Genomic DNA, 21,754 nt, shown 5'->3' with positions numbered 1-21,754 from the left:
GTTTGCTGGGTGTCATGTCTCACCTCCTTATCAACCTACAACACTGGGCTATGTGCTATTGACTTGTGTTGTGCAGCCTACTACACAAGAGAGCTCTGTCAGGGGATACAGCCCTGTGTTCATACATCACGGGGTTTTGTGCTTACATGTTCCTCAAAGAAAACTCACACTTAACAGGAAGGGCTCTTGGGAGTTTTTAGGCCTCAAGATCTTGAGTCCACAGCATTGAAAGGCTGACTTTCTGGTGTGCTTTTCTGCACATGGACACCTAAAACTCCATCAAAATCTCAACTTTGTTGCTTGCTTTTAGTTCATGGAAACCGTGATCTGGTGTTTATCAGGTAATTGATCCCAAATACAGCAACCACACAGACACTGATCCATCAGTCTCCTCTTCAGCTTTCAAATGTAGTAGCTACAGAAAAAACACACACAATGCAGAGACTATTCAAGAGCAAGACTAATTCTGCAGCAAGTAGACCACAGTGCTCCAGGATACTGCTGACAAAGTGTGGTTAGCCTGGAGAGCTTGATCAACATTACCATTATTGTCGCTGCTGGAGAGACTCACCTCATGTTACTTTAAGGCTTCCATGTGTCACTGGGAGACTGTCTTCATTACACTGTATCCCAGTCAAGACCTTTTACTTTCTTTTTCACATCTAAACATTGACCATATTTGCCTCTATTCCCGTGATAACCCACAGTTTCACCTGATTACCTAAACTTGCAGACAAGCAGTGCAGAAGTAATTTCTCTCCTCTCTAAAACAAACCCTTTAATTGCATTGCTACTGCAGCAAACCAAAATGCAAAGCACTGCAATACATTTCTGGGTATAGTTTTACTGCAAAGTCCCACCAGACAGTTCAAGAGATCATCATGCTAACTGATTTAGAGAGGATCCTTTTCAAAATTAAAGATTATTCAAAAATCTACTGCAACAAAGGTTGCTGACAGTCAACCTTCCCTTCCTGCAGAAGGAAATGAAGCCACTCAGCCCTTCACTCAATGCGGAGCTGCTTAATGATTTATCTGGGTGGTGCCAAAGTTTCAAATCCCACCAGGCTTTGCATCCATCTCCTTGAGCTCAAGGTATGCTTTACAATGAGCCTGTGTTTGGCTGAAGCAACCAAGCGATGCAAGGACATCCTTGCATTGTCTTCTGGTATTTAAAAAATTGCATCTAACCCCTGCCCATGGACACATTCTACACCATCATATATACCCTCCTCATTTTCAAAATATGCCACTTCGTTGAGGCACTGATCTCAAAATTCACCATTTTAAGTTTCCATGTCAATCTAAACAGAAGTGTTATTAACAGGGGACCTCAGTTCCTACACTCTCCTCACAATAAATTATAAAGCCAGTGCTTTATATAGCCTCACATAGCCAGTGCTGTGTGAGCATGCAGACAACATTAGGTCTTGGAGCAGAAGCTACATCAACCTCTGTGTGGGGGACTGTAAGATTTGCTTTGCACAAGGGCTGCCCAGAGAGGGAAGAGAAGAAGGAAGAAAGAAACAACACTAACAAAAATATCACAGAAGGCACAGAAGGAAGGAAGAGCACTCCTTGGCCAGAAGAAGGTCTGGCCTTCCCAAATAAGAGAAACTGCTTTTCTAAACAAAATTTGTATCATCACTAACCAATATGAACTATTTATTGATACAGTCTATTTCTTCAATGTTACAGGTGTGCTACAGGGAAAGACATCTTTGTAGAGAAGTACTTACTCAGTCCAAGCTGAGCAACCTCTTCAAGTTCAGCTTCTGTCTTTGCTGCAGCAATTGCATGAGGCAACTTCAGTGTGAATGGAAGGACATCCCTGTTTCCAAAGAGAAAAACCATTATGGTTTTTAAGCAACATCCATAGTTTGAAAAGCTTTTTTTTTTAAAAAACATTGGCAGTGCCTGATTTCTGATTTTCTTCTTCTTGAACTGTGTCAGGTAGCAAGATCCTTAAACACACAGCACAGTTAAACATTACATGACCAACCCCAGGGCTCCTTTACATTGCAGAATGGTGTGAAGGGCCAATGACAGTCAAGTACCCAAGACTTTCCCCAGGATCATTTCCACAGAGCCATTCAGTATTTTCTACCTTTCCAACAGAAGCTTTTGCACCTGGTCTTCTACAAGCAGATCAGTGAGATGCAAACTTTTTACCTGCCCTTAACATTTCAAAAAAGCCTCTTATTTTCTGAATACACTGTTGACTGTTATTCCAGTTTTCAGAATAAGAATTTTATTCTAATTAAATGTTGCCAAACAGCAACATCTGTAGTAGAAGTATCCATAGAATTAAGACTAAATGAGAATCCTACACAACTGGTGTCAGTATGAATTTTGGTTTTAAGGTTGTGAACAAGCCAACCATCTGCTATAGCACAGACAGATAGTGGGTCTTTATCACATAAATATTCTCTATGTTGTATGTTAGCTTCTTGAAAAAACAGGATCTCAGAATTCCACTCACATTCAAGCCAAGCATATGCACAAGACTGATACACTAGCTAAAAAGCATTTGAAAGGCACTTTACATGGTACCACAGAAAATCCAGAGTCCAGATCACCACCACGGTTGCAATTCAAAAATAGGTAAATCCTCATAAAAACTGCTTGGGTACCTCCTGCAAGAAATTCCCTCTGGTTTTTGAAAAGCCTCCTGGATTTCCTGTGATGTACCAAATGGTACTGTCTCTTTTTCACAATAGCTACCTATCTGCCTCCTTTAGTCTATACAAAGCAATACTGAACCTTCAGTGAAAGAAAATGGATAGATTAATGCAAGAAATCTCTGTTTGGTGAATGATCCTGTAGGTACTTAGAGAGAATTTACCAGAGCCTGGCAAGTGGGCAGGACTGAAAGGGTGACAAGATAAGGAATATCTCCTCATTAAACCACATTTAAATGCATTTTCAGCTCATTTCTCTTCTGAGTTTTGACCAATTACCCATGTGGTATCAATGCTGCTTTTATTACATGCATGTAAACAGAGGCTGTAGCAAAGGGGTCTAAGATGCTTCTCTGCCACAAACAAAACCAGCAAGCACAGCAGCCCAAGAGCATCCCACACCAGAAATCATCACATGGTCAGCATGAATTGGCAGCCTTGAAGCAGTAAAAGGACTGAGACTATCACAGATGCCTGTCCCTGCTTCCTTCAGAAAATGTGCACCTGGGCAGTTTGTATGTCTGTGTGTACATACAAGGCTCAAGCAACAGTCTGGAAATTTTCACCAGTAAACTGAAGTCAAATTGAAAATAAAGGATAAAAACACCAGCTACTTTTTTTCTGCATACTACCTGGAAAACAAGTTTGGCAACCATAAACTGCAAAGCTGACAAGGCTGTTTTTGTTGTTCACCATTTAAACTGACATCTCCCAGTTGTCATATTCTACATATCTGACATTTTTCCATCATGCTCCAAAATTTTTTCTCACCAGCAATTCCAAGAAATGGACTTTGCAAGCTAGTCTATGATTGTTTTTAAATGAGCTACAGAGCACTTAAGAAAGCATCACAAGGTAATAGCTAAAGTAAAGTTCAGCTTGGCACCACCTCACAGCTGGGTGGGTAAAATCACATCAGCCTCCCAATAGTCAGTATGAAGTAAGACAGAGACACTTGCTTCCAAGACTCATCTCTGATTTCTACCATTACCTTCTAAGGCTATCCAGGAATATTCACAGATTGGCAACATAAACAGCATGCTGAACCAACTCCTCAAAACTCATTTTTTTGAGACAGTCTAGCAGATGTGACTTGGAACATAGCACCATCTTACCTGCTAATACAGTAGAAAGCAATGAGTCTGAACAAATCAGCAAAACTTATTCCAGACCCCTCCAAGGAAAACGCTGCAAAGAAAGTTACAAGAAACAATCACACATTAATCCACTGTTTCTTAAAACAGTTTAATAAAATATATCTTGGATTATAGCATGAAGTTAATAAGTTTTCACCATCTAACTAGCTACTATTTGATTAAGAGAAAACAACTCTGTAGAGAAGTACATATTTCTGCTGAAGGCATTTTCAAGAATATACTGATAATCTTGGCAGTTGGTCTACTTCTGTATTCCAAGGATATGGTCTAATTCCTGTAAAACAGATTAAGTGTGATGAGGCCTGCACAATGTTCTGCTAATAGACAACAAATCAATAACTGAGGCTTTGTTTGCCCAATGTACTAATATACCTAATTTTAAATTTCTTATTTCCTCCTCTTGAATTCTATTCTACTCACTTGTCTTCACCCTAGGTGTGTAGAACCTAAAGGGAGATAAATTTTCATTCACTCCAAGAAAACCTTTTAACCTGAAAACCCTTAAAAAACTCCGACAGTTATCACATGCCATTGCCTTGCATAAGGGAAGAGGAAGACATGAGCCGTGCCTTTCATTTTTCCCCACTTGATATCATTGTTTCTTATAGATACAAATACTTGTTTTCTGTAATAATGACGATTACCTCAGGCTCTCTATGATGCCAGTAGCAAATCTCACAGATCAAGCAGAAGAAGCTCCTAGAGTGAAACAATCCATATCTTTTGCCTCTGGTCTAAAACCTCAGCTGTGACAAATGGCTAAAACCATCAGTAAATACTTCCCCCTTGTGGAAGAATTTTCTTCATAAAAGACAGTATATAATTATTTTCTAGATGGGAATTTATTAGTATAACAAGCCTATAAACACAGCCTTAGACCACACTTACATCAGCTATTACTGACAACTTTCTCTTCGCCTTGCCTTGCTTCTAACTGGAACTAAAACCAGACACATAGAATTAACTTTTTGTTCCTGGGCGCAGGGGAGAGAGAGATAAAAAAGGAAAAACTCAACTAAAATTATGTCAGTTTACAAATAGAAATAGAAGTTGTGGGAATCCTCAAAATCAGAGGGATAGAAGTTAACTATAGACTCTCTGTTTCAGGGATGTTTAACTCAAATTGTTGCTAATTTCTCCAGTTTTTTCTTTCTTGTTAAAATGAAATATTTGCTCCACTTGCAGTTTCATCATTACATACACTCACCAGCTGCAGCTTCCTTTTTTCATTCCTAAAGCTCAAATTTATTTTTCACACCCTCCCTTCTAAAGATATGAGGGCATTATTGGTACAAAACAATTTGGAGTGTTAACATTTGCTCATTTCTACTAAAAAAAGAAAGAACAAATATAGTTTGAATTAAAAAGAGAAATCATTGATCTTGCAACAGAAACAGTTCTAACAGGTTAAAATCCATTTAGCTGTCACACACAAAAAACCCCAAACAACCAAAGAAACCCAGCAACAAAACCCACCAAAAACAAAAACAAACCAAACAACCCATCCCACACCTCAATTGCAGAGAGCTCATGACAAAGTTGCCTTCAAGAACAGTCCCCTGAGTACAAGGAAACACAAGACATTTCATTGAAAACAGACAGGATTATAGACTGTATTTCTACAAAAGACATATAAGTTTCTAAGAGGATAACTACCCATAAAAATAAATGAATATTGGATTCATCAAGATACACAATGGAAACATTCCAGTTGCAGCAGTCTTAAGTGTTTCTAAACATCTGCCCTCCTCATGGCAGAATATGACTGACCCACTCCCAGAGCCCATCTCAGAGAGCAGCACAGGCAGTCCATGACATTATTTGTATGACTTTGGGTATCCTCTGCTGTGGGTTTCAGCAATGCAAATGCTCCTGCATCCTATAGGGGAAAAAGTACCTAAGGAACTTTTAAACTTTTAAAAGTATGTAACTCACAACTTACTGTATGTACTTTCTTTTATGGCAAATTCTTTCAGGCAGGACCCACAGTCACTGGACAGACGCAGAGAGATAACTTTCTTCTGCAGCCTTGCAGATTTCCTAACCAGAAATATCTGTCGTGGAGAAGGCAGAAGGACATGGTATTAGCTTCATCACAGATGACAGAATATATACAGATCATATACAAAAAGGAACCACAACAACCTCATGACGTCTGCTGTAAAACATACTGTAATTTTACTTGATCATTACTGTATTGGTCCAACATCTGAGTGTAAAATGGCAGCACAACATTTGGGAAAAACATGTCCTTAAAGAAATTGAGATTCTTCTTACCCCAGGAGGCTGTGTCTGCAAAATTTCCATGGCTTCAGCATCATTAAGACCAAGCTGCAGCCACACAGGGTGAGTATGGAGGAGCTTGTCCAATATGCTTAGCTTGTTGGATAGGCTGTCATATCCAGAGTCCCGGGGGCAGCTTTTTACATCATTTTTCTCAGGAGAGACATTATCCATATCCATTATTAGACTGTGGAAAATTTAGGAAAAAAAAATAGACATGCTAACCTCCTATGAACAATCACTTAGGTCAGTGAACAGAATTATCAAGAAGCTCATGGCACTGCTGACACTCTGGGCTGGTACTTCTACTGAGAATTCTTATATTTAGCATACACAAAAATTCTCTTTAAAGGTTCTCAATTCAAAGCCAGCTTGAAGATAAGCCTTAGATTCTTCTGTGAGGTTGGAGAAGTTCAGCCATCACTTCAGGTACAATTGTATGTGCAGATGTGATTGAGAGAACATTTCACTTGGCTTCTTTGCTGTGCTAATATATGGAAAAACTTTTCTTCGAGGATATTTATGCAATTCAGACACTTTTATTCCCAGATCGATTGCAAATGCTGCAACACACAGAAATCTTGCTCTCTCATGCCTTCCAGAAAAATCTGTTCAATACTCTGACAATGGAGCAACCCACTACCTATTGGTGATCACTGCACCAGACACAAGAACTTTGTCTGTTTGGAGGGATTATTTTCACAACACAAGTCCATAAACCAGCATCACTTCACCTTTTGCCCAGACTACTGTCTCTGCTCCAGCAGCTCTGTTGCCTTCACAGCTGCATATCCATCTTTGCTCCCCTCTGCTAAGAGGTCAGAGTGGGAGGAGGTGAGAAAGAGATGAGAAACCCAAGAAAGAAACAAGAAAAAAAAAGTTAAACTCCCAGATAATCCTCCCTAAGGCACAGCTTCCTTAAAAAATATGTCATAAGTGGCAGTGGATTCTTATTGTACTCCTGCTAAGTTCTGTAAATTTTTTTTATTTTTTTTTTTTTTTGCCATGAAAGGTCCTTACCTCACATTTTAATACTACACTTCCCAGGATCAGAAACAAGTAAGGAACTGTATATTTATGCTCCAAATTCCTTTAGCTGTGGATTGACTGCTATGTGAGAAATAAAGGCTAAGCGAAGTGTGAATGTGGCAAGGTAATGTAAGTTTAACATTTATTTGGAGCAGGGCATCTAAAGTTACTGCTACATTCAGTAATGAAGTAGAGTTTTTGGAGGCTGTAGATTCTTATTAAAAATCCAAATAAACAGAATACTTTGAGAACTCCTTTTGTTATGCAAAGCTTCACCATCATCCATATAATATAGAACACCCAGTACAAGTGCACGTGTGTTGCTGGCTCAAATTCCTCATTTTTGAGCTAGAAGTACATCCTGTGATTCTCTCCATGCTAGAAATCACTATGGAGCAGTTATTCTGCTAACAGCTTCTTGATGACAAAATTCAGGAACAGACAAAAAGCACCCTGCAAGCTCAACTGACTCCCTGAGATGTCAGGCAGAGGATGTGTTCCCCTTACAGACCTTTTCTGCAGCAGGAGAGACCCTGGGCGGCAGAGGACAATGCAGCTCCACCTCCCCACTGCACACTGTGCAGCTCTTCTGAATTCTGTGCTTTGGACAGGTCCTAAGCATCACTAACAGCATTTACCATCCTCATTATGCCAGCTACTGTACCCTCAGCAAATAGGTACAGAGTTCACATGCACAGGAGCACCGAATACTTTCAAAACAAACAAAAAACCTCTCCACCCTTCCCCCGCAAAAAAACCCACACCAAAGAAAACAAGCTGAACGAAATTAAAATCCACCAACCAAACAACAGAATAAACCAAACAACCAAATGGCCCTCTTCTAGCTTTGTTCAGCAACTTGCAGATTCTCTGCAGAGGGCAAGCAAAGAGAGTAAATGGGGAAGAGAACTTTCACTGTATGATCAGATAAGAACAGACAAAATCATTTGACATTTCATTACCACTACGAGTGCTTACCACCTAAAGCTGGCAAGAGTTTGCCCAGGCATGTAGGGTCACGATGTTCCTCTTTGGTATGACTGGCTTTGTGTTGTCCCACACCCCCTAGACCACCAAAAATTGTCAGACTAATTTGAATGGGGAGCTATACGGTTTTTCAAACTGCCGGGTACTTACGTGCACAATCCCTCCCACAGGCTGAGATCCAAGGAGGAAACTCTCTCACTTACATACACAGGCACCTCCTTGGGGCAGCTGCTTGTGCTCCCTCAAGAAATAAACCAAAGATTATGAATATCTGATCATGACCATAATTTCTACCACTCCTAAACACTAATGGTTCTAACAACACCAATGCAACTCAGATAAATCAGCACTAGAATGTTATTGCAATCTGTGGTGAGGTAAACAGGAATATGAAACACAAAAAAATTATTTCCTGTTCCCAAATAATAAAGAAGGAAACAGAGAGAAACATCTAACCTGGTAAACTCTGGAAAAAGCACACCTTGGAAAAAACACACCTGGCAAACCACATACATACTACAAGATGCCACTTCCCAAGGCCTGGGAGCAAATGCAGTAAAAAATTCCCCACTGGTCTGTTTTGACAGCCTGTTTATAGTGGTCTAGTACTGCTGAGCATCATATTCCCAGTTTGCTTTTTTATTCTTAAAATAATTTTAATTAATGATCTGAGCATTAGACATGCAGTCAAACCCTGACACATGGGAGTTCTTGAAACTCATTATGTGTTAAGAGTTAGACTAAAATTATTTTGGACTGGGATGTGTGGGTAACTACTTTGGAAACAATTGCATGGAAAGAATAACCATTTGAATTCATGAGCAATGGATTAACTCAAGTGTACTGAACAAGAATAAGTTCTTGTAACCTAAATGCTAACAAAATATGCTCACAAAATATGTATATTATGCAACAACTAAATTCCTCTCCTGGTTTTACTTTTGGGTTGGAAGATGTTGCTTGGTTAGTTTGTGTTATTTGTTTGGGATTTTGAAAAAAAAAAAAAAGATTCCTGATACAAGACAATCTGACCAGGTCACATTAAACTCAAAATTGAAACACAAATCAGCCTTAATGAATGGTCTGCTTTATTCCAGGGCTGCTACACAGTTCCTCTTCAGTGGGAAAGGTAGGTTTCAACACTACTCACTATGAACTAAAGAAAACACATGATTCATGCAAGTTTCCTTAGATTTGAGAAAACCCATAAACACGCGGGAAGTACAGAGAGGTAATTGCCAAGATAAATAATGCTGTGCTGCATCCTGATTAGACTGAATCACAGTAAAAAAGACAAAGAACAGGCTCAAGCTTTTAACCAGGATGATCCTTGGTCATGATACGAACCTTGCTCCAGTTAACAAAAGTTAACCACCTCACAGTTAATTCAGTTTGACTATCCACTGCAAAATGCCTGGATTTCTGTAAATCTAACAGCTCTTAATCACCCCAGCCCAGTCTATATAGTCATACTGAGCATCAGCTGGGAGGGGCAGAGATCCACTGGTAACTTCCTCCTGCGTCCCATTACAGCTAAAAAGTCAAGACAAGGCAGCTGGGAAGAAGGTTTCTGGATACTTGCCAACCTGTCAGCAATAACAGAAATGGTTCTCTATGCTGGACAGAACATGGCTCTACTGAAGTGAGTAACCGCTGTGAAAAAGACAGCAGTGTGAGGGCTGTGCAGTGCAGGACATAAGGCAGGGAGCAAAGCTCTGCCCCTGTTCCTTCCATGGGAACAGAACAGGAAGGGAATAAGCTGCTGCAGCTGCCACCACCAGCAAAGCTTCCCTGAACTATTCCACAGACACCAAGTGCCCTGGGAAGCCTGGAGCTTTACAGCCTTCCCCTCCAGAAGCACAGCCCCTCACGGATATTCACACGGATGTGCAGGGGGCATGAGGCCTCCTAAAAGATCATCCAGGTGCATCCAGGTGCCACCAGACCCATCCCACATGGTCCTGGGACTACCACTGCATGCAGAAGCTCTCTTGTTACTCTTTCAAAGGTCACTGGAATAGCATGACAGAAATCTGTCCCACTAATTGCCTCTTCTGACAATTCTGCTCATTTGAATTACAGAGATACATGTCTGCACTGGGAAAAAGGTGAGGCATCAAAAAAGTGGGATATTGAGACAGTCCCTCTTAAAACACATTTTGCAAGCCTTTTTTTTTTTTTTTTTGCCTGGCTTTTACATATTTACAAGTCAAAGTGAGCCCTTGAATCATTCTTGATATTACTTGGGCCATATTGTATTAAAAGGAGAGATGAGCCCAAAATAAAGGAGTATATAAGATGCAGAGTATAAATCTGAAAGTCACCACATAACCACAAAAAACCCCACACCACAATACTAAGGTTGCAGATACACAATTTCATGTCTTTATCTTTCTGAATTCAGCTGAGAGCTCTGCAATGCCTGTCTTTCCAGAACTGCTCTGGGTGTCTGGATACCTGCTAAGGTGGAAAAAGAGCAAGGAAAATGGACAGTCCATTGAGCTCAAATATCCCTAGATGCAAATCCAAAGGTCAAATCAAGACACCAACTTCTGAACAGCAGAATGCAATAAGAAGAGAAAATGCCATTAACTGCCAAGTTTTAAATTAACTACAAAGAAATAAAGTTATTACAGTAAACACAGCCTTGTGAGGTGTCTAGTTTAAACAAGAACTCTGGAAAACTCTTGTTGAAATTATATATATATATATATATATACTCTATATATATATATAGAGTATAATATAGTATATATTATATATACTATAATCTTGCTCTGTAGCACTAAATTTTAAAAAAACTAAATTACTTAACTTACAGACTTTGATAAAACTTATTCCTTACATGGAAGCATGCAGTTCAGAATGTTGTAGTCACAGTAGGTTTGACTTTAGCTCATTTATTCAGACTTTATATTTCACATTATCATCTTGAATTGACAGAAAATAATTTTTTGATGGCTATTGTTATTTTTCATGGAAATTTCATTATTCATTTTTTAATGCTAAGTTTACTTTATCTTAAACCAAAATATGTTTTGCAGTCAAGATTAACAAATTAAGATTAAAAAGTCATTTAAAAATCAATAAAAAGAAAACTCATTATCTGTAAAATGGGGAGGTTTAGTTGACTGTTTCCAGCTAAGTGCTTCCACCAAGATTTTAGAATCAGTAGACCTTAGCCTTTCATGCATATGATGTATTCAAAGATACAAGAAGCCTCTTCTTAACTGAAAAGTGGCTGATGATCTCTGAAGTTAATTAGCTGAATTCACAAAATGAAGAAAGCATCCCTTCTGCCCTCTAGAAGAACTGTGCTCTCAAAAGCTTTAAAATTTGAGTAACGTTCAACCAGGGCCACAGCCAAGAACTTTAATTAGTTCAATTGTCTTACATTCTTTACTACTTGGCCAACAAAGCTGCTGCTCAATGTTTTTGAAAATAATCTACATATGCTTTGTAGTAAGTTCTAGCAGGTTTCAATAGAATTCATAGGAAGAAAAAGAGTTAAAAATCTTGAATGTAATTCTAAAAACAATTTTCCACTTCATCAACTCACTGGTAGAAGAACAAACCCCACCAGCTCCAGGGCTGGCCAAGACCATGCAGTCAGATAAAACACAACACCTACCATTGGTTGCTTTCCTCTTGCAACAAATTTTTCAAGTAAGTACAAAAATGTGTTCTCTTGTTAACACAAGGACTAAAATATTGATTATTCTCCAGATGTTTAGCAGATGCAACTGTTCAAGAAAAGCCAAAATGCAGAGGTCCCTTTTTGCACACTTAAAGGTACAATTTTGTTTTTCTTATGTGCAAGTTACTCATATATAAATTAACTTAACCCACGTTATGCATCAGTTCATAGCAGTCAATATTTTACTTCCTAACCTGCGAGCATAAAGAAGTCATGTTATTGTATATTGAATCTTCAAAGAGCTACTCGAAGCAATGGACATTTTGTCTTTACATGAAAGCAAAGCTGTGCCACAGACAATGGTAATAATGGCAGTACTTTTCTGCTTTAGACATTCATCAGTATCCAAGGTTTTTAACAAGGAAGCGAAGCTCAGTTGCAATTAGAAGATATTAAGGCAAATACACCAAACAACTGAATCTCCTGCACAAAGGCAAATTCGTTGGATCAAGAGCAAGATTATCTACACCTCCTATGCTGTCAGGGAGAAAAGTGCTAGGACATAAGCCACCCAAGAAGAAAGAACAGTGAAAACATTCCTGTTGTGGTAGACTCTCCAGAACCATGAAAATAAACATTTTAATCACCTTCGCCAATCAGCACATTCATCTTCCACTGTGAGATCTGTCTGTACCATCTCCTGTTTCAGTTCTCCGATTTCTGAGGCAATTGTGTCAATGAGCTAGAAAGGGACAAAAATAGTATGACATCAAGTGAGTGGAAGAGGCATGGAAAAGAAGCCAGGGCAAGTTTAGTCACCAGAGATTACAAACTTTTTCTTTTTTTGTAAAATAGTATCCTCTCTGGATTTCCCCTTGCAAAGGAACAAGTAAGGGTTGGGGCCACGTATAAAGGTTCTCAGAGGAAGAGTAATTCCTGTTTTGTGCCAGTACAAAACCTTCCAGTTTGGCTAGCCTTTTAATTTAAATGGATTAAATTTGCAGCCTCTGTGCATTATACAGCATCTTACAAGAACTAAATTATTTAGCTATTTGTAGCATTTATCTTCTCAAAAAAACAAAATTTTTGAAGAATTCCACGTGCAAGAGTTTTATTTCAGAAGGGACACTAAGCCAGCATTACAATACAGCAGAGGATGAAAAGCAATGAAGGGAGTGGGTGGCTGCTTTCAACATTAGGTTTTGGACTCCACTTAAACACAACAATTCAGTTAAAAAGAATTACCTTGGAACCCTTCAGCAGCTCAGGTAGAACACCAATCTAATTCTGGGTATGAGGGCAAAAACTCATTTTAAGGTAGGCAAGATTAGCACTAAGGTTGTATCCTGAGAAATGCAGAATTTGCTAGCCAGACTTTACATTTTGTTGAGCAGAAACCAACGATGAAATTTGCAAAGCCTGCTCTCTTGAACACCTCTTTTTTAGCCAATGCATCAAGATTGCTTGTCATGCCACCATGACAGCCTATAAATCCTAGCAGGGTTCCCTCTCTCCTGCCAGAAGGAAACCTAAGAAAAGGTTTGCAGTGATGCAGTGATCTCTACCACCACCTCAGCACATCAGAACAAACAAAAACCCTGGCATATGAAGCAAAACCAGCTTTGGGGCCCAAGTCAGAACAGTCTTCACAGCTGCCTTGAGCCGGAGCCCCATTCAGGGCAGGCAACTCAGTACAGCAGCATTTTCAAAGGATTGCAGGCATCATTTTCCTAAATTGTTACACTGGAATGTTTCCTCCACCTCAGGAATTCACACTCGCTGCTGAGCACCATTATTCCAATAAATTCAAAAGACATTTTAGTCTCTGCTTATAACTGGCCAACTCCAATAAATGAACCTTATGTAAGAATTAATTACCATTACCCACACCATAAGGGTTTTCCTTCTGTCCAAGTCATAGTTCCCAGTGTTGGAAATTATACGAAGTTTAAAATTTTTTAATATAACTTTAGTCAGGCGTTTGTTTGCCTTTGCCCAGGGGGAAAGGAATTGAAGTTTCTTTTCAAAGGACTGCTCCACCACTCAAGGTCTGATGAGTTTAACATCTCAGCAGACTGGGAGCAGCATACAAAAAAGAATATACACAAAAGGTAACAACCATTCCCCTAGCATGGTCCAAGACTCCTGGTCTGGGAAGAGATAGATAAGAGAATGAAGAATGAGAAACTAATTAACATTAAAGGCAAACCAATAACCAATAGGAAACCAAATACTAAGACCTTGGGAACAGTGAACATGGAACCAATGAATTTCTCTGGGTTTTGACAAATGTGAAAAATCTAATAGACTTGTGTGATGGAATGATTTTCTCTGCACAACCAGGGCAATGTGTGGATGAACTGGTTTCTGTTGCACATCCTGGCCAGAACACCATCCTGGCAAGAATAAAGTAATGCCTTAATTCTCTAGCACTAAAGATTGTTGTTGGAGAGTTTTTGTTTCTCCTGTAGTTTCAGTGACACCAACCATATGTACCACTGACACTGCAAAGACATTCCACCTGCTGATTCCCAAACAGCCCTGAGTGTCTGCAGCCAGATGTAAGCAATGCCTCCCTGATCATTCGAAGGGGCAACCCGAAGAACACAGGCTACCCTCAGGGAGCAGCCAGAGTGGGGTGAATTTCTGCATTGCCAGCAAAGCACTCTTGCAAAGCTGCTTCAGCTGGCGATTGCATGAAAGCTGAGCTGCCCATGAATCAGCTCTGCACAAGGAGCTCCTCTTCATGAGCAGCATCACCACCATAAGACCAACTGTGGCCATAAAGAGCCATCAAAGTGGTGTGCCCTGTCCTCTGACACATCAACAGAGACTAAAGTGTCTCGAAGGCCAACAGTCTGCACAACAAAGGAGCTTTTCATCACCTCTCCCTACAAAGTATACAATGTATGAGCTCTCCACAGAAGCCTCCATATATTTTCAGCCACCTCCTCCATGCCTGCTTTGCTGTGTCACTACCTGGCTGGCAATTGAGTTAACTCTGTTGGCAGGCTTTGACCCGAGCTGTGATAAAACCCACCTCCCTCCCAGAAAACAAAATCTCAGGGAGCTACAGCAAAGAACTCTCATCCAAACTGCACTAACAGTGAAGTAATCTTAATGCTTTTGAATTTGTATGCCTACCTTGAAGATAACTCTGCAGAAATTATTCCTGAGAGGAATTCTTCCATGCTTAGCAACTTTACTTCTTTTTCTAAAGAGGACTTAAACAAAATGGCACATTTCAAGCAGCCTTATGCTCACATTCTATTCTACAGGCTAGATTTCTTGGGTATGCTACATAGCCTCCATGACAAATCAGCCTTAGTCTCTGAAAAGTCAATACACTCTGGACAAGGAAAACAGGTCAAAGTGTGGCATCAAACCCCAAACTGACCTGCGAAGTTCCCCAGGATGGAACACACCGCAACCCAACCAACACTAATCACCTACCACCACGTATTCCACTGGCACTAAAACACTGACCTCCAGGAAGAAGCCCCTCACTTTTTTCTAGAATAAACCACCAATATTTTCAGCAATTTCCAACTAATTTTCCTTAAATTCCCTTCAATGACAAAAAATATTGCTCTTCTCTTGACTCAAGAGAAGAAAATCTTACGGAGTTGCATCATTTGTGTATCCTTGCAATTAACTGACACATACTGTTAACAACAGCATTTTTCTATCAAATAATATAAGGTGTAGTCATGATTTTATGACAGCATTTCCCAGTATTTAGGATCAAGGAAACTTCTGGTGATTATACAGCACACGTGATGCACATGTGACTAGCATAATACAAGATGAGCTGTTAGTAACATTTTTCTACAAAATGCAGGAAGGATCCTGTTATGTGTAATAGGTATAATTTGCGCCTATAAAATGATATATGGGTAGGAGTTTTTATATGATTAAAATATAGACAGAAAGCAAGCGAGCCAGGGCAAGGGGGCTGCCTCATGTATGTTGAAACCATTGTCGATAAGGCTTCACTTACAAGTTAATACATGTGGCTCCCTCGGAAATGGGCCATTTCTCGAGATAATCTAGGAACTCCCAAGTGATGATTGTCCCAACAACTACCCTAGACTGGGATCACTTGAACCTCTGAAAATTACATCTCAATGCAGAGTTCCGTAACTCCAACTTTATGAATATGTGGGACTTTGAAAGGGAAGAAAAGGCTCGCCAAAATCCCAGCCTCAAGCAAAATAAACTGTATAAAAACTGCTCTTGCCGAATGGATGGTGTGAAGCATGGGAGACCTTCTGCTAGAGCGGTCGGACCTGTGTCTCACCCAGCACTGATCCCGTGCTCGGCACTGTCCTTTTCTTTGTGGCTGGCTCAGATAGAATTTTATCACTATAATAAAAATTGGTTTTTTCTTTTTAATTTGGCTGGGTCAATTTTTACCTATAACAATCTTGGTGAGCCCGACGTGATCTGATTTGGGCCATCCAAGGGCTCCCTGCCCTTGGTCTGGGTGGCGCCCCGCTGATTTCAGCGGCCGGACAGGATTGGGGAAACCTGCGGAACCAATCAGATTCCAAACCAAAAGCCAAAAGAAAAGCCACAATCAGAAAGGGATGAAACGGGCCCAGAGCTCTCGAGTATTTGGAGTCAGAACCTCCAAAGCTGCAGCAGCAACTTTTTTCACTCATAAAAATCTACGTGCACGAAGAATCCACGTGGGAAAAAGGACCATAAGTATCGCGTGGTTGAGGGTGTGATCGGACGTGTGTATGAGATGTGACATTGTCACGAGGCAAGAGTGGCCCCAAAATCGCAGTTCCACTATCCCGCGAGGGAAGTGGCCGGTTAAGGGGGACACAAGTGAAACTGGGTGAACTCACATCACACAATAAAGACTGCAACTCAAAGGGGGGTTCAGGGGTTCGGTCACGGGAGGATCGGAGGAGGAAAGAACGTTCTCGGATACTCGAGAATTGGGAAATTCCTTTGACCTAGGACTTGGGAGTCCGGGAAAAGGTAAGAGAGCTCATTTTACCAGCCAAAAATCCACAGATCGGTTTGCTGTGCGACTAGTAGGCTGATAAGACTTGGTCGGGAGAAGACCAAGTCACACATGTGGCGACGGCCAGTTGGTTTTGGAGTCATTTTTGGAGTTCCACACAGAGGTACGGTAAAGAAATTTCAAAATGGGACAAAAGAAAAGTAAGATCCAGGGAAAAACCCAAGAGAAATCAGGGAAGTTGAACACGGGGAAAAGGGACGGGGTGCCCGAAATCCCGAGGGAAAGCTCCTTGGGATGGATGTTAGAACATTGGGAGGAATGTCCTGCAAGGCAGGGGAAGTTAAAGGAGAAAATGATCCATTATTGTGTGGAAGTATGGGGGGGTATGGAAATTGGGAAGTGCATGTTCTGGCCCACGTACAGCACAATTGATACGAGAATGTGCCAAGCTCTATTTGACTATCTATATGGGGAAAGCAGGCTGGACAGTGAGGAAATGGACTGCAGCAGGTAATGGGAATATGCCAGTACAAGGCTATTCCTGGTCAAGACCTCTGGCAACAAAGTAAGTCCTAGCAAAGTGTGGGAACTCCTAAAAAATCTCCCACGACCATATCAGGTCCCTCCTCCTCAAGCACAGGCCCCCGTACCCACCTCAGCAGCCCCCCCATCACAACCCACACGGGCATCGGCACCACCACTTAATACACAGCCTTCGGCACCAGTGGTACCGGACACACTGGGACCTTCCCAATCCCTCCTCCCACACAACACATGGGTGACTTTAGCCGCACGCTTCACACTGGGGAATCCAAATCTCCTCCCGCCAGTAGAACCCAGTGGAAAAAGAGGAGAGATAATACTTATGATAGTGAAGATGATAGACCCAACCTCTACCCCTAAGGGAAGTACCCACCACTCCAGGAGTTATCGGATACGTAATCATACCGATTAACACCAGGGATGTGAGAGCCTTTAAGACAGAAATGGGAAAACTGATGGGTGACCCTCTGGGAGTGGCGGAGAGGTTAGACAAATTCTTGGGGAACAGCATTTATTCGTATGATGATATCACCACTATACTAAGGTCTTTGTTCAATGCCGAAGAGCATGATAAGACAGGCTGCTATAAAGGACTGGGAATTCAGGAACCCCCAGGGCGGGAGTGGGGCCGAGAAATGCCCTGAACAGAGGCCTCAGTGGAATGCCCAGGCGGAGGAGGACCAGTTTAAAATGACAGGACTGAGGAACATAGTAATACAAGGTATCCAGGGGGCAGTGCCAAAAGGACAAAACATTAGTAAAGCATTGGGGGAGTGCCAAGGGAGGGACGAGACACCCATCGAAAAGCTTCCAAATGTATTCAGGGACGGACCCTAATTCTCCCGTTGGGGGAATTTTGTTAAAAACCCAACTTGTTGCCAAATCATGGGAGGATATTCGGAAAAAGTTGGAGAAAATAGAAAATTGGCAAGAGAAAAGCCTGCAGGAGTTACTAAGGGAAGCCCAGAAGGTTTATATGAGACAAGAGGATGAAAGGCAAAAGGCACAGGCAAGGGTGCTGGTAGCGGTGGTCAGGGAAGGTCAAAAGCAGGAGCAAGCCAAAAACCCAGGGAAGTCAGCACAAGCTCATCGGCCCCAAGGAGAGCCAAAGAAGGACACAAACAAACAGGTAAGTGGCCCTGAGTGCTTTTATTGCAAACAGAAAGGGCACTTTAAGAGAGAATGCAAGAAAAGAATAAAGGATGAAATCATTTCCCAGGAGGATTAGAGGTGTCAGGGGCTCTATAATTTCGGGTCCAGAACACCTGGAGAGCCCTTGATAAAGTTAAAAGTAGGACCCGAGAAACAGGAGCTAGTTTTCTTGGTTGATTTGGGGGCAGAAAGGACCACGGTCTAAAAACTGCCACTGGGGTGTACAAAAATAAAGATTCAATGGTGGTTACTGGGGCAAAAGGGGAACCCTTCAAGGTACCAGAGCTAAAAATGTGGAAATAGAATCTGAAAATAAAATCTGTCTTGGGAATATCCTATTAGTAGAAGAAGCAGACTATCATTTACTGGGGCGGGACTTGATGGCAGTCCTAGGGATAAGTCTAATTGCACAGAATTCACAGCTCACGGTAAGTCTATATAAGTTAACTATTGAGGATGAAAAACAAATAAATCCCAAGGTCTGGCACACTCAAGGGGAGGTGAGAAGGTTGGATATGGAACCCATACACATCGAAATTGAGAGGCTGAAGGATCCTATATGGATCAGACAATATCCCATCCCCCTGGAAGGCAGACAGGGATTAAAACCTATAATAGAGGATTTAATAAAAAAGGGCATGCTGGTGCCTTGTATGTCAAGGCATAACACACCTATTCTGGCAGTGCAAAAATCAGATGGGAATTACCGGCTGGTGCAGGACCCTAGAGCTGTAAATCAGACAAAAAAAACTTTGTTCCCTACGGTCTCAAACCTCTACACCTTGTTAAATAACGTATCTCCGGAGGACACTTGGTATAGTGTCATAGATTTAAAGGATGCCTTCTGGACTTGTCCTTTAGCCAAGGAAAGTCGGGACTACTTTGCCTTCCAGTGGGAGGACCCGGAGACAAAAAGAAAACAGCAGCTAAGGTGGACCACCCTGCCACAGGGGTTTGTGGATTCACCGAATCTCTTTGGTCAGGCCCTTGAGAAACTATTAAGTGAATTTGTGCCAGTACAAGGGACCAAATTACTGCAATATGTGGATGACCTGCTGGTAGCCGATCCCAAGGAGGATGATGTAAGGATTGGCACTATAGCCTTGTTAATTTTTCTGGGAGAAAAGGGGTTGGAGGTTTCAAAATCTAAACTAGAGTTCACAGAGCCCGAGGTGAAATATCTCGGACAATGGCTGACAAAAGGTAAAAAGAAATTAGACGCAGACAGGGTAGCAGGGATCATCACCTTGCCTCCACCACAAACGAAGAGGGAAGTCAAACAACTACTGGGGCTCCTGGGTTACTGCAGACAATAGATTGAAGCTTACAGCGAGAAGGTAAGATTTCTTTATGAGAAGCTTACCACAGACAGGCTTAAGTGGACAAAACAGGATGAGGAGGGCTTCAAGGAATTAAAAGAAACCCTCATGGCAGCCCCGGTATTGAGTCTCCCAGATGTAAAAAGCCCCTTCCAGTTATTTGTGGACGTTAGTAACCACACTGCCCACGGAGTCCTAACTCGGGACTGGGCAGGGACCAAAAAGCCGGTCGGGTTTGTATCAAAACTGGACTCTGTAAGCAGGGGGTGGCCCATTTGCTTGCAAGCAATTGTGGCAGTGGCAATATTAGTAGAGGAGGCCAAGAAAGTAACCTTCAGGGCCTCATTGGTAGTCTACACCCCCCACAATGTAAGGAGCATTTTACCTCAGAACGGATAAGTGGCTGACAGACGCTAGGCTCCTGAAATATGAAGCCATCCTGATTCACTCTCATGATTTAGAACTACAAACTACTTCGGCACAAAATTCTGCCCAGTTCATGCCACAGGGGTTCCTTCTCATGATTGTGCTGAGGTGGTGGAATTACAAACTAAAATAAGACCCGATTTGGAAGAGGAGGAACTAGAAGATGGAGAAAAATGATTTGTGGACGGGTCAGCAAGGGTTGTAGATGGGAAAAGAAAATCTGGGTATGCCATGATAAATGGGAAAACTGGGGATGTTGGAATCAGGACCCCTGAGTGCCAATTGGTCAGCTCAAGCTTGTGAGCTCTTTGCAGTATATAGAGCTTTACAGAAACTAAAAGGGAAAAGGGGAACAATCTTCACAGATTCAAAATATGCATTTGGGGTGGTACACACCTTTGGAAAAATTTGGGAAGAAAGGGGAGTGGTTAATACCCGTGGGGGAGGGTTGGTGCATGAGGAAATAATCAGGAACATTTTGGAGGCCATTAGAGGGCCGGAGGCAATTGCCATAGTCCACATGAAAGGACATCAGACTGGAATGCAGTTCAGAACCCGAGGAAATAACCTAGCAGACAAGGAGGCAAAGAGTGCAGCTTTACTGAAGGTAAGCACTCCAGAGATAGGGAGGGGGAAGTCCGAGAATACCTCCCCCATCCCTCTCAAAGGGAGATTGAAGGATACCAGAAGATCGGGGGTCAGCTGAAAGAAGGTAAGTGGCTATTACTTGACAGGAGGGAATTACTGTCCAAAGATTATACCAGAAAAATTCTGGGAAGGTTGCACCAACAGACACATTGGGGGGCCCAGGCACTCGCAGAACAATTCTTGAGATTCTTTGGGTGTAAACAGGGGTGTCTGATCTGCCAAAAAGTTAATCAGGCAAAAACCCAGCAGGTGGCATTGGGAAGCCCCCCAGTGGCATACTGGCCTTTTGAAAGGATGCAGGTAGATTTTACTGATCTACCTAAAGTGGGGAGATATAAATTCTTATTGGTTATAGTGGATAAGCTGACCCATTGGGTAGAAGCTTTTCCATGCTCCCAGGCTACAGCCCAAATGGTATCGAGGTTCCTATTGGAGGAAATCATATCTTGATACAGGATAGTAAATTGTATAGACACAGATCAAGGGACACACTTCACCTCAAAGGTCATTAAGCAACTGGCTAAGGTTCTGGGAATCCACTGGGAATATCACACCCTGTGGCACTCCCAGAGCTCTGGACAAGTTGAAAGAATGAACCAAACATTAAAAGCCCAATTGGCAAAATTTATTATGGAAACTAAAATGTCCTGGGTAAAATGGCTCCCCTTAGCCCTGTTAAACATTCGAACTATGCCACATTCTGAGACTGGCCTCTCCCCCTTTGAAATGTTATATGGGATGCCATATGAACATGGCCGGTGGGACATCTAAGAACAGAGGATGGGCAGTTACAGCCCTACCTTATAGCCATAAGCAAGAACCCTCAGGAATTACGAAAACAAAGAATAATAATGCAAAACATCCCCTTAGGCTTCTCCATACACAAAATACAGCCTGGGGACAAGGTACTCATAA

At 41.6% G+C, this 21,754-nt stretch overlaps 1 protein-coding gene across 6 annotated transcripts in view; it reads right to left on the bottom strand.

The window, feature by feature from the left end:
- Positions 1–21,754, bottom strand: part of RIN2 (Ras and Rab interactor 2) — a 75,317-nt gene that overhangs the window by 19,257 nt on the left and 34,306 nt on the right. For 4 of the 6 annotated variants that reach the window (XM_053974736.1, XM_053974735.1, XM_053974740.1 and 1 more), the window contains exons 3-7: positions 12,421–12,515; positions 6,115–6,307; positions 5,780–5,891; positions 3,796–3,868; positions 1,739–1,830 (exon numbers count right to left, since the gene is read on the bottom strand). In XM_053974736.1, the coding sequence (XP_053830711.1) occupies positions 1,739–1,830; positions 3,796–3,868; positions 5,780–5,891; positions 6,115–6,307; positions 12,421–12,515 (565 nt within the window). Of the gene's footprint in view, positions 1–1,738; positions 1,831–3,795; positions 3,869–5,779; positions 5,892–6,114; positions 6,308–6,854; positions 6,931–12,420; positions 12,516–21,754 lie in introns of those variants that run through there. The other 2 variants (XM_053974738.1, XM_053974739.1) reach the window with 2 other exon arrangements.

This window comes from Vidua macroura, chromosome 3 (genome assembly GCF_024509145.1).
Source record: "Vidua macroura isolate BioBank_ID:100142 chromosome 3, ASM2450914v1, whole genome shotgun sequence".
In the NCBI taxonomy this organism is placed as follows: Eukaryota; Metazoa; Chordata; class Aves; order Passeriformes; family Viduidae; genus Vidua; species Vidua macroura.
The sequence above is the reverse complement of the archived record's forward strand: the minus strand, read 5'-3'. Positions and strand labels throughout refer to the sequence as shown.